Genomic DNA, 12,671 nt, shown 5'->3' on the forward strand with positions numbered 1-12,671 from the left:
TAACTGACTGAGCCACCCAGGTGCCCCAACACTAGTGATTTTTTTTTTTTTCAAATATATGGTAAAGGAAGGGGAGAACTTGGGAAGGACTCATTTCCTCACCCTTAGAATCCTAACAAAATAATACTGAAGCAAAGGATAACTTTAGTTAAATAAATTGTTCACAGAATGGAGAATCCCTGTTAAGTGACTTTTCTGGTTATCCAACATTAAACAAGATAATTCTTTTAGTAGTTTCAGTCTTCGTTAAGAATATTCATAAGAGGGTGCCTGGGTGGCTCCATGGGTTAAAGCCTCTGCCTTCAGCTCAAGTCATGATCCCAGGGTCCTGGGATCAAGCCCCACATCGGGCTCTCTGCTCAGCGGGGAGCCTGCTTCCTCCTCTCTCTCTGCCTGCCTCTCTGCCTACTTGTGATCTCTGTCCATCAAATAAATAAATAAAATCTTAAAAAAAAAAAAAAAGAATATTCGTAAGAGGGGCAATTGGGTGTCTTAGTCAGTTAAGTGACTGCCTTCTGCTGAGGTCATGATCCCAGGGTCCTGGGATCGAGTCCCACATCAGGCTCCCTGCTTGGCGAGGAATCTGATTCTCCCTCTGCCTCTCCCACTGCTCATGCTTGCCCTCTCTCTCACTCTCTGTCTCTGAAATAAATGAATAAAATCTTTAAGAAAAAAGAATAGTCATAATATATTTGAATTTATTCTTCTGTTTAGGGGAGTCCAGTCCAGGGAATATAATGTAATCTTTCTTTGAGCTTCTTGCAGTGTTTTGTGCTCACAGTTGTAAACACCACTTTTCATGACAGGAGAGAAATCTAAACTGATTCTGGGGGCATCTTGTAAAAGTTTTATTGTTCTTCAGCCCATAGAAATGGAATGTTAAAAAAAGAAAAAGTCTTCAGGCTGATGAAGATTTTATAGTTAGTTGGATTTTAACTAATTGACATCAAACTAACTAGAATCACATAGAACCCAAAAATTTAGGAACAGGTGAGTTCCAACCCCACCTTTAGACGGGCACTAAAGGAGACTCAAAGAACAAAGAAACATGTCAATGTGGATTTCCACGAATTACAATCGTGAAGCAGTGATAAGAACTGTAAAAACTTACACATTTGAAGTAACTTGAGAAAAGAATCAAAGTAATAAATGATAGGCCATTTTAGGTAAATCAATCCTATAAAAAATTCCATTATGACTTCCAAGGAAGCCATAATATTTTGAAAATGAATCATCCAAGGGAATGTAACTTAAGCATAATATTTTAGAGTAATTTCTTTTCAGAAAATATATAGTATTTACATTGACTTGGTATTGATTACTTTCCAGGCATTCTACAGAATTCAGCAGTTTAACAGGATTTCTGAGAAGGACCCACCTTACATTGAGGTGTTAAATCATAAACAGATGTTCTCTTAAGGTGCCAGAAAGTATAGTAAAATTTTATAGTATAAAATTTCATATCATATTTTATATAAAATATATTTTCTATTTCTCTCCTAAGGAGAGGAAAAAACTGTAAGGCTATGGGGCACTGTGGAGGAAAGTTGCTGAGAGCATCTGAAAAAAGATAATTGTTTTCAATTTCTTGATTCTTTCTGAGGGTATCTAGTGTAGGTACTAGCGTATGCTAGTAGCTTCTCAATAAATGTTAGCTGAATATACTGCACATGCTTAAAAATAAATGTTTCTTGGAGGAAGAAAAAAAATATTCCATTTCTTAAACAACCTTTGTCCTGGCTTCCATTCCTAAGCTACAGGAATCAAAAAAGCACTGTTCGTCACATCCTCAAAGGAAAGGAGATCATATTTTGCTGATGGGAACAGGATTAATATCCACATATAATAGTCAATCTATCTCCTGGGCTTTTGGTAATCAAGATCCAGGATAAATTCTAGCATACAAATCACTTAAAAACAAATAAGCTCTAACATCATGTTGAACCACTGTATTCTGTTGGAGCTTATTGTAAAAAAATATAAAATCAAGAATTCCTACCCGAACAAGTTTTTCTGAATCCCCTCTCCATTTGCTGACAATGGTAGATGCAGAAATGTTAAAGAAGGTGGTTTTACACTCCGTGGCCACAGCTTTAGCCAGTAAGGTCTTTCCTGTGCCTAGAGACACATGAGGATAAAATGCGAGTGACCCCTGCACTCCATTTCTCTGCTCACAGATAGAAGTCAGTCTCCCAAGTGGAAAAGGAGGTGGCTACCCAGCGGTCCTTAGCCCCCCGCCTGGATGAGGACAGACAGGCCAGCTCACCCTCGGCATCCACACTTCATATCAAGACCAAATCAGAAAGATTCCTTTACCTGGAGGACCATACAGCAGTAGACCTTTCCAGGGGGAAAGGATTCCCGTAAACAGCTGCGGATACTATGGAAACAAGGAACAAAGATGAGGTTTGGTATCAGTATGTCAGCCGGCACACCCTCAGCGCAGACAAATGAAGGAAGCTGGGGAGAAACACAGCACAACGAGTTGGGTCTTCCTTTTGTTGAGGCTCACTGCTTCTGTTTACATCTTATTTCTTCCCGTTTTACTTTCACACTTAATAGCAATGCCCGGCTTAATTTTTGTGGCTTTTAAAAGAGCAGTATTTTTTTTTTTAAGGAAAAGAAAGGCATATGTGGGTACTTTCCTTCTCTGTTACAATAGTTATTTCCTACATACATAACATCATTTCTCCTGGATTTCTGTGTACAGGGTATTTGGCAATCTTTGGAACGTTGTGAACCAGGAATGCCCTTCAAGGTAAACACTAAAACCAAGCAACAACGGTGTATGCGAATAAAGCACAAAGCTATGGCAAAGCCTGATTTAGAAGTCGGGAACATTCAGTGCTGAATGCCTTGTGAGACACTAACTCCAAACGGGACATGCGTGGACTTCCATATTCCACAAACTTCCATGATTCTCTCCCATTAGTTCAAATCCAGACAGTCGGGGGCAGCAGGTAGAGCTGATAGAGAACAAGGGAGAAGGAAAAACGATAGTAAAATTGTAAGTAGCTCTTGTTTTCTTGCTGATGCTGTTGCCAAACTCTCCATGCCATCACACACAAAGCTTATAACACCATGGAGATGACATATCCAGAGCTCCAATGAGATGTTCCATCCTTTCCCGGAAGACTTGTACTGTAGAGCCACTCAGAGGAAAGAGTGAATAAATTTCTACTAAATCTGAATGCCAGTGTACTTCTTACCTCCCATGTCTGAATACAGGAAGAAAAGGCGGGGAGACCATCCAGATTTACTGATTTTTGTCTCATTAGACGAGAAGCAGCCAAAATTTAGGGTCTGCATTCTTATCTCAGTGATAAGAATCAATAGATTATTCAATACAACAAATGTGTTATCTTGACTGCGGGAGATCACAGAAAATGGCCACAAATTAGCTGCAGCTCCTTCCACCAAGAGAGTATATTTCTCCGACTCTAGAATCTGGACTTGGCCCTGTGACCTTGGCCAATGAAACATCAGCAAATATAAGAAGAGACGTGAAAATATAGGACCTATAAGAAGAGACGTGAAAAATGCTGCTGGATTGGCACCTGCCCTTTCTCGCTTCTGTCTGGGAAGTCTGTGCCACCACGGAACAAGACTGGGCCTGCCTGCTGGGGGAGGAGAGGCACGTGGACAAGTCTCAGTCATCCTGTCTATGCCAGCTTTCCCGGGCTCCAGCCCAGACCGCCTACCGCCACCCAGACCGCCTACCGCCACCCAGACCGCCTACCGCCACCCAGACCGCCTACCGCCACCCAGACTGCCTACCGAATGCATGACGTTTTGGGGTGGTCTGCTATACAGCCACAGCTCTGGGGTACACAGACCTTCTCATCACCACACTTGCAAACCCAACATGAAATGTCTTGTCTTTCTGTTTTCCTTCCGGTCTCACGAACTACTCTGCACAAAGACTTGTCAGGAAAGAGCAGTGAGCATGATACAATGGCATTCCTGGCCAGTGCCCTGGAAGGGGCTGCCTGGTGTTTACAAAAAGTCAGGAACAGAACCCTAGAGGAAGGGGGTCAAGGTGGAGGGGGATCTATAGAAACACAGTGAGAGGCCCTCTCCTACAGGAGGCATTTCTTCTATAGTAAGTATAGTTTTAGGGAGGCAGGCTAATTTGAACCAATCTGTAGGAACTGACAAGTCTTAGATCTAAAATGATCACTTGAGCAGACCCCGCCTTGACCCAGTAGGTAACACGATTTCAAACTGCCTGCGGTGGACCGCACTTCAGTGTTTGACCAAATACGGCGACACAGCCCAAAAGTTAAGGCGATGACAGAAGAACATCCTGTCCTCTTCCTGATGGGTGCGTGACATACAGTTTGTCCGGTGGACAATGAACAGAAACCACCCCCATGAGGCTTCCCATCCTTACCCTGATAGGGTACACAACAGCTTCCTTGACTAACTGCTTGGCTGCATCGAGTCCAATAATGTCATTCCACTTTATGTTTGGATTATGGAGATAAATGTCCTGCAAGGCACATTTGATCATTTTGTTAAAACTAATGTTTTCCTCCACAGCTGTAATAAACATAGGAGCAGCAGAGTACTTGACTTACAATGGGGCATAAAGTGCTGGTGATAAAAACTCTTCATATTAGATATATGTGTATATATACATGGTAATTACGGGCTAGTTCGCCAAAATGGATGCCATGAACACATTCAGTGATTTTTTCCCCCAAGAGGAGATTGATGAGATAATACAGTACTTTTAAGAGGAAACAAAATCTCCTAACGATGGACTATACCTGTCTTCAGTCAATAGCAAACCATGCTGATTTATGACTGTAATCAAAGAAGCTACAGAATGTACCTTCAAATTACACTGGCTTTTACTGCAAAACAGAGTTCCGAACCAGTGCCTGGCCTCGCCTGCTCCTTGATCTCGCAAACGCTTTTTTGTGGCCTAAGAGATAATGCTCCTCTGAAACCAATGTCTCCTTTCCCCCAGGGATCTCTCCCCACTTTCCATCAGGAGCAACTGCTTCTACAAAATTCAAGGAAGCCAACAAGCAAGCAAAAGTGCAGTTTGCCCTCTCCTAGTGGAACCCTGTAGCCACCATCCGGGACCATCAATTAAGGCAGCTTCTACTGATAACTAATTTACAGTTTCCAAACTTCAATTCCACAGGACGTCTCAGAACAGCCACTCAGGGCCTTTCTCAGTAGGAGCTGTTCCAGGCATAGTGAGTATCAAGAGTCATATCAGAAAAGCCTTCCTTTTAGAAGTCATTTTGAGTGACTGTAGAACAATCTGGTAACTATTTCTATATTCAGTTAATTTTTTTAAAGATCTATTTATGTATTTGAGAGAGTTTGTGTACCTGAATGGGGGAGGGGCAGAGAGAGAGAGAATCTTCAAGCAGACTCCCTGCTGAGCATGGAGACCACCTCAGGGCTCAATCTCAAGACAGTGAGATTATGACCTGAGCCAAAACCAAGAGTTGGATACTTAACCTAAGCCACCCAGGCACCCCTATATTATCTAATTTTTAAATAATACATAAACATGTTTTAAAATATAAAAATATGTCCTTTCAGTGCTGGTGAGATGTTATGTCCCCATCCCCGTCCCCTGTCCTCCCACATCCTTCCACCATGGCTGACCACTTTTATTAGCGAAAGTATTCATAGAAGTGATTTTGGTAGTGCCTAATAGGCATGATCCTGTGATACAGCGATGGAGAAAGGACTCCGTCTTCCCAAAAAAAAAAAACACAAACAAAACAAAACAAAACAAAACAAACAAAACTTGGGAGAGCGCCCCCTATCTTTATATTGTGGATCTGCAGGCTAGCCTACCTCCCACTCACTTTTTTTTTTTTTTTTTTTTTTTTAGATTTTATTTATTTGTCTGACACAGAGAGACAGCAAGAGCAGGAACACAAGCAGGAACACAGGCAGGGGGAATGGGAGAAGGAAAGCAGGCTTCCCGCCACGTGGAGCTCAACCCCAGGACCCTGGGGTCATGACCCATGCTGAAGGCAGAAGCTTAATGACTGAACCACCCAGGCACCCCCCTCTCACATTCTATTTACCACAGTTTCTTAGGAAAAGCTTGACACAGATGGGGGATTAATCTATCCTGGAATTCAAAGCATCCGTAAATCAGAGCAGTATTTCTTGTCCTCGTCTAGAGCTGATACTGAGTTCCACATAGCAGTGTTTTTAATTCCCTAAAAGGAAGTTCCTCCTTATAGTAACAAAACTTATCAGTCATGAGGTGGTGATCTCCCCATCACTGTAAGCATTCAAGCAGGGACTGGATGACTACTTCCCATGGTACTGTAGAAAAGATGCCAGGTGGAATCATTTTGGGCCAGTTCTACTCTACAACTCTGTCATCACTAGTCATGTTGTCTTTTTGTTGTCTCATTACTGTTTAGTAATGAGACTATTGATTTTTATGGGCATAATTTTTTTTTTCTCTGCTCTCCTTTGCATCCTAATTACCACAGCCTGGCTCCGACCTCATCCTCTCTCACTGGTAATAACTTGAGAGCTGGTCTCCTCATCTCCATTTCTTTGTTCTCCATCCACCACACTGTCATTAGGACAGACTAAAAGCACATTTGAGCATCCCGTTCTCCTGATGGACACCTTTCAAAGATTCCCCATGTCCTACAGGCCACTTCCAACCGTGGGCTAGCACTCACTGTGCCCCTTACCCAGAAACTGTGGCCTCTCTCTGCAGCCTTCTTCCCCACTGCTCCTTGTGGCTCATTCGGCTAAAAGCTGTACAGTTTCGCAGGCATGTTGTTTGACACAGAACCCTCCACCCTCCCTCATGTGCATTTTCATGTGCCTGTCTCTTGTGTATCTTCTTCCCTAATGCTTTCCCTACACTTTGACACAAAATACCCCTCCTTTTGTTCTCCTTACCCATGACATGAGAGACTCTTGTAGGCAAGAATTGTGTCTGATTCATTCATCTTTGTGTTTCCACCCCCCACCTTGATAGCTAATAGGGACAGGAAGAGCTGCCAAACAGAACAGCCAGAGCTAGGGAACCCTTAATCACTGCAGACAAGCTGTGCGTCTTGGAGCATATTAAACATCTCTCTGAGTCTGCCTAGGTTCTAGTCTTTCATTAAATATGAGATTGCTGGATATCAGATAAGTGCCCTGTAACTCAGGAAGGTATTCTGTTCCCAAGGAACATGTTCAAAGTCATGTTAGAAAGAGAAGGATAAAGAAATAAAATCCAGCTCAACTGATTCCAGAGCCAGTGTCACTCACCAGGAGACTTCACTGCTTTTAAATTCTGGAGGGTAGGGAGGTAAGCGGGGGGATGGGGTAACTCGGTGATGGGCAGTAAGGAAGGCATGTGGTGTGATGAGCACTGGGTGTCACATGCATCTGATGAATTACTGAACTCTACATCTAAAAGTAATGATGTGCTATATGTTGGCTAACTGAATTTAAGTTTTAAAGAAAGAAGAAAATAAAATAAATCCTGGAGGGTAAGCTTAAAAATCAGTAGTCCAGATGATAAGCTCTTTACTACTAATCTTGTTTTTTATGGAAATTCCCAATTATGAAATCATCAGACCGCCAACATCTGTGTTTCTAGACTTCGACTGTTGAAACCAAACACAGGTGTGCTCTTTCCTTCTCTAAGAGGCTTTCTTTCCTTAACTCTTGGCTCTGCTCTAAAACCTTTCACCTGTCCCTTCCCTTCTAAGTCTTTTTCCCTTTTGGTTTTCTTGGCCTCTGTAGTGAGATGGTGGGCTTTTTGTATTGTAATTTTATGATTCTATAATTTATTTATCATGCATTATTGTGCCTCTAAACAATATGAGTGCCTTTGCAAGTGGGGGCACTTTATAAATAAATGATCATATTTATTGTTATTAATAAAAGAAGCAGCCCACAATGCTCCAGGAGCCCCAGTCCGCCTCCGTAAATTTGTGAATTGAATATCAGATCTTACCCGGCTCACCACGGCTGCCAATTCTCGCATCTCACTATTCATGCCAATAAATGCACTCAGAGGTTTCAACAATCGTTCCTGACGGTGGGAACAGAAAGCTTTACGTTACAATATTGCTCATAATTTAGAAAGCGAAACGGGGCATGGATCTCGGTGACATAAGTGGTAGCAGGCTGCTGTGACCTTCGATTTGATCTCAGGGTTTCTCTGGACTCAAAATTATCTTTCTGAAGTTTGTCTGGAGGTTGGCAGTTTGCAATGTCGCATCTTAGCCACTTACTGAGGGGTCTGGGTTACAGTCAAAGCTGTTCAAGCCAAGTTCACTGGTTGCTCCTTTGATGGCATCTGTGAGCAGCCCTCGGAAGTCAACGATTTGGCCCTGAAACGGAGTAATGGTTACTTACACCATTAAGACATGGGGGAAGGCTATCCCTAATAGCTCAGCTTCAGTAAATCAAGACACATTTATGTATCTTGGTACGTAGAGCAAACTTAGAGTGAGGCCTTAAAAAGGACCTGCACTAATCATGAATGAGGTGATTTCTTCAAGTTGGACACTCTAGAAAAGAAAATTAAGTTGCAGATAAACCCTTCAGAATGAAGTTGGTTTGAATGAAAACTCACAAGCATTTTTCTGACACGATGCCCTCTGCTTCCTTCCAGGTCTGCCTCCCCTACATCGTCTGGTCCTTTGAAACATCCCACATCCAGGAAGAAGGCACTGGCACAAGAGTGACAATAGCTCCCACTTACTGACAGTCATGTACCTTCTCTACTCAGTAGAGTCCCAGGTTACAAGTGGCTTAAGGCCAGGATTCAAACCCAGATGTCTGTCTCCCATCCTCCCTGTGCCCCTTGCCGTCCCCGCAAGGGACAGGCAGAAAGAAAAAGCAAGGATGCGTGCAGAAAACAAACAGCAACAGCAGTAGCCAGCGCGCAGGGGTAATGTGCAGACCTCCATGTCATACACCGGGCACGAGGCTAACACTCTCCATTCAAGATATTTAAAGTAGGCACTGATTATTTCCATTTTCCGGAGAAAGAGAAATGAGGCTTGGGAAGATTGAGCAACTTGCCTAAGGTCACACAGCTGGGAAAGTCTGAGCAGGGTTTTGAACCTAGGCAAATTGACTAGTGCCTTTAAGAACAACATGCCTACTAAATTTGTAGGGGGTCCAGGAATACCGAAGCTAGGGGCCCTAACACGGCCATGATAGGCCCATTTTGGAGATGGGCCCCTGGCCATATACCCTCATTCAGTTTATGAACATTTGTAGTGCTGGGAAGAAACCCATCTGCATTTTAAGGACACTCTGCTCAGGACACTTCTGCTGGAAAGAGAATTTATGACCAGACTCCTTCAAAGGTTAAGTGCTGGGTTAAATGGTCCCTTCCTTGTGACCTGATCAGAAATGACTATTCATATCAACACGAGATGTTCATGGGAGAAACTAGGGCCACAGAATTACTAGGCCAAAGTGACTCAAAACACAATGACACTGGCAGAGGTAAACCAGGAAGCTTTTCTCCGCGGGAGGCACTGATCTGAACGCATCATCTCCAGCGATCACCCGTATCACCGAGGCCCTTCCAGGGAGCCACTGGAGGCCAGTGAGAGCTCCTTGACTTCCAGGGAGATGCTCCCAGCTTCTTCTTCAGGCACACACAGCCAGAGTCTCGTTTACCCAAGAAGAGCTGGCCAGAGCTAAATCCAACGTCCTGTAGTCTGAGAACTTGCCCAGAGAAAGAACAATGGCTCTTAGAAGGAGTACAACCCCGGAAGTTACAGTCAAGAGAAATCTGTTGATGTTGATACTGCTTCTTCTCATCCTCAAAGGACATGTGCTAACTGGCCTTTTGCCTCCATCTACCCAGTCTGAGTCTTTTCTGTCTGAGCCGCTCTTATTTATGGATCAAGACATGAGGTTCATTTTGAAAGGGATAGAGCTATCTATTAGGGACAATATCCACCCTGTTTCTTTTTTTTTTTTAAGATTTTATTTATTTATTAGACAGAGATCACAAGCAGGCAGAGAGGCAGGCAGAGAGAGGGGGGGAAGCAGGCTCACCACCAAGAAGAGAACCCGAAGCGGGGCTCGATCCCAGGACCCTGGGATCATGACCTGAGCCGAAGGCAGAGGCTTTAACCCACTGAGCCACCCAGGCACCCCTATCCACCCTATTTCAACTGAGGTTTCATGGCTTACATGAAATGATACTCAAGCCTAGAGCCACACCTCCAGGGAGGAAAGGGGCCACCACTAGTCAGATACCACACACAAAAGAAGAGAAGGATGTGTGCACCACCATAACTCTTTCAATAACCCAGAACACCGACGTTTCCCATTTCAGTCCCAGGACGTTTAAGTTGACCGTGACATTAGAAGCCATCGCTGCCAAACCCCTGAGCAAATAGGGAGACTTGAGCTTCTTAGAGATGGGGCCGTTCCTTCAAGACCATTCATCCAGAAAGGAGATTCAGACCAGAACCCCAGGGCTCAACCCCTCAGCCAGTGCTCTCCTCAGCTCACCTCACAGCCAGGCTCTGACCATTCTGTATTAGCTTTTCTATTTGACAACGATAACATTTTTAATTTTCGTTTTTAGAAAGAAAAGCAATTTCCCATTTTGGTGCTATGTTCATGAATTCTACTTACTTTTTGTGGGCGGACATTTTCTTCTCCACTGCCTTTGTTGATTCCTGATATGCTCAAGCCAAAGTCAGCACTCTCCGCGTGGGGATTATTGACAGCCTCCTGAAGAAAGAGGAAGACAACGAGAAGTCAGCTGTGGAAAGCAAGTGACAGATGCTGGTGGAAACTGCCCATTCCATCGTCCAAAATTCACACATTGGCTCTCAGTTCAGTGAAAGGAAACCCTGTGTGTAATTGGGCCACTTCTGTGTAGTCCCAGCAAGACGAATTCACTCCCTGCCTGAGCCACGTGGGAAGGGCTGTCAGTGGAAGCCATGGGTTCCAAGCAGCTTTTCCAGTGAAGGAAACCATATGGTGCCTCAACCCAGACCCACTCACTGACTTTTCTCTTGTGACCAGAGGTGTGTGATGCGGGAGGGGCTGAGTTTGGAGATGGAGCAGAGTTGATATTCAACCCACCACCTGTGGAATTCTCCTGCCCCATCTCACCCCCCCTTCCGCCCAAGGCAGATTACACTGGCCAGGAATGTACAACCTCTTTAAGAGGGAGAGATTCCTTCCGACAACTGAATTTCATGATTAAACGCCTTTCTATCCCGCCGGGCATCTCTGACAGCCATTCTTGCCATTCCTTTTCACAATTTCACTTGGTTTTCTTTCCTCTGAAACCTGTATGTTTGGCTGAACCCAAGAGCTTCTAGGTATGGATCCCCTGAGTCAGGAGCCATTGATCTCACCCACCTGCTGGGCTCTTGCCTTTTGCTCCCCACCCTGTTCCTGAGATCGTCCAGTGTGGAGGTCCGGAGGGGGACCGACCATGTGTACTTTGGAGAAGCCCATGGAACGGAGGAGCCATTCCTGACTAATCTTTGGCCTCATCCTGGATGTGCTTTGGGACAGGAAGACTTGTCACCTACAGTTACCTCAAATGGGATGATTGAGCATTGTAGCAACCAGGCCCCCTGCTCTTTCTGGGTCCAGGGCTCACCCCTCAAAGCCTGTCATCCAGGATTCTGACCGGGGGGTAAGGCTAAGGGGAGGAAGGAGACCTCCCACTCAAATTAGAAGGCATTAGGAAGACTAGAGATTTGCCTGTGGTTTTAATCCAGAAGAAAATCTACAATTTAACACAGTCACGCAGCATTTTAAAAACATACGTCCTTGAATAAATAAATGTGACTTGGAGCAATTTCTCAGCCACCTGCAATTTTACCAACACCAAGCAAAGCTGTCCAGACCTGTTTAGGATGCTCCTTATGGAGGGATTTGGCATCCCCCGATTTCCCCGCTGTGGTTCTGGATCGTGGCCTCTGCTGACTGATCTTGGGAAGATTTTGACAGCTGTCGCTCATCACTCTAGGAGAGGGAACAAAGACCTTAGAGGAAATCATCTTAACCACTTAATTTGAGGTAACTAAACAACTTGTGTAGCACCTTAAAAAAAAAAAAAAAAGCATTCTGGAAAGATAGGCATATGTACCCCAGTTGGGACCTCCATCTGCCCTGTCCTCCCACCCCATCCATCCTGGCTCTGGCTTGCTCCATTCAACCCCTTGGGGTCCTCCAAGACCAGGCTAGAGTGTCCACCTCCTCCCAGAGACCCCTGACCTCCTCTTCCTTTCCCCTCATGCCACCCAACTCCAGCCCTTCTGCACACAGCTCTGTATTTCAAGAACACATGACTTCACAAGCATTTCTCCAACATTCCCACTTTCCTTAAAGAACAGTAGCAGACCAGGGGGCAGGTTGTGGGGAGATAAGAGAAAGCCTAGGGATTTGCCAGTGGTTTTGATCTGGTGTGCGGGGTGTACCTAGAGGGGATTTGTGGAAGGGAAGCAGACCTTGCCTCATCTCTTTTGTCATGGATCTTCATATTTGCAAAACAAATGTTCACCAAATATTGTTCATTTAAAGCAAAACAAATCAATGGGGTTGGAAATTCAGATAGTGGCTGCCTCTGGTGGAGATGGGGAGTATTGGCTGGAAAGGGAGCCTATTAGGAGGCAGGGGGTGCTAGGGTGTGGCACTTACAAGAGTATATATGGGTTTGACAGCATGTA

General features: G+C 44.4%; 1 protein-coding gene across 3 annotated transcripts in view; it reads right to left on the bottom strand.

The window, feature by feature from the left end:
* KATNAL2 (katanin catalytic subunit A1 like 2) overlaps positions 1-12,671 on the bottom strand; it is a 67,457-nt gene that overhangs the window by 22,016 nt on the left and 32,770 nt on the right. For all 3 annotated transcript variants that reach the window (XM_032859463.1, XM_032859465.1, XM_032859464.1), the window contains 7 exons: positions 11,850-11,967; positions 10,615-10,713; positions 8,238-8,336; positions 7,958-8,035; positions 4,394-4,492; positions 2,317-2,380; positions 2,000-2,118 (listed from right to left, as the gene is read on the bottom strand). In XM_032859463.1, coding sequence (XP_032715354.1) covers positions 2,000-2,118; positions 2,317-2,380; positions 4,394-4,492; positions 7,958-8,035; positions 8,238-8,336; positions 10,615-10,713; positions 11,850-11,967 — 676 coding nt within the window. The remainder of the gene's footprint in view (positions 1-1,999; positions 2,119-2,316; positions 2,381-4,393; positions 4,493-7,957; positions 8,036-8,237; positions 8,337-10,614; positions 10,714-11,849; positions 11,968-12,671) is intronic.

This window comes from Lontra canadensis, unplaced genomic scaffold, assembly GCF_010015895.1.
Source record: "Lontra canadensis isolate GAN:19392208 unplaced genomic scaffold, GSC_riverotter_1.0 scaffold17, whole genome shotgun sequence".
Lineage (NCBI taxonomy): Eukaryota > Metazoa > Chordata > Mammalia > Carnivora > Mustelidae > Lontra > Lontra canadensis.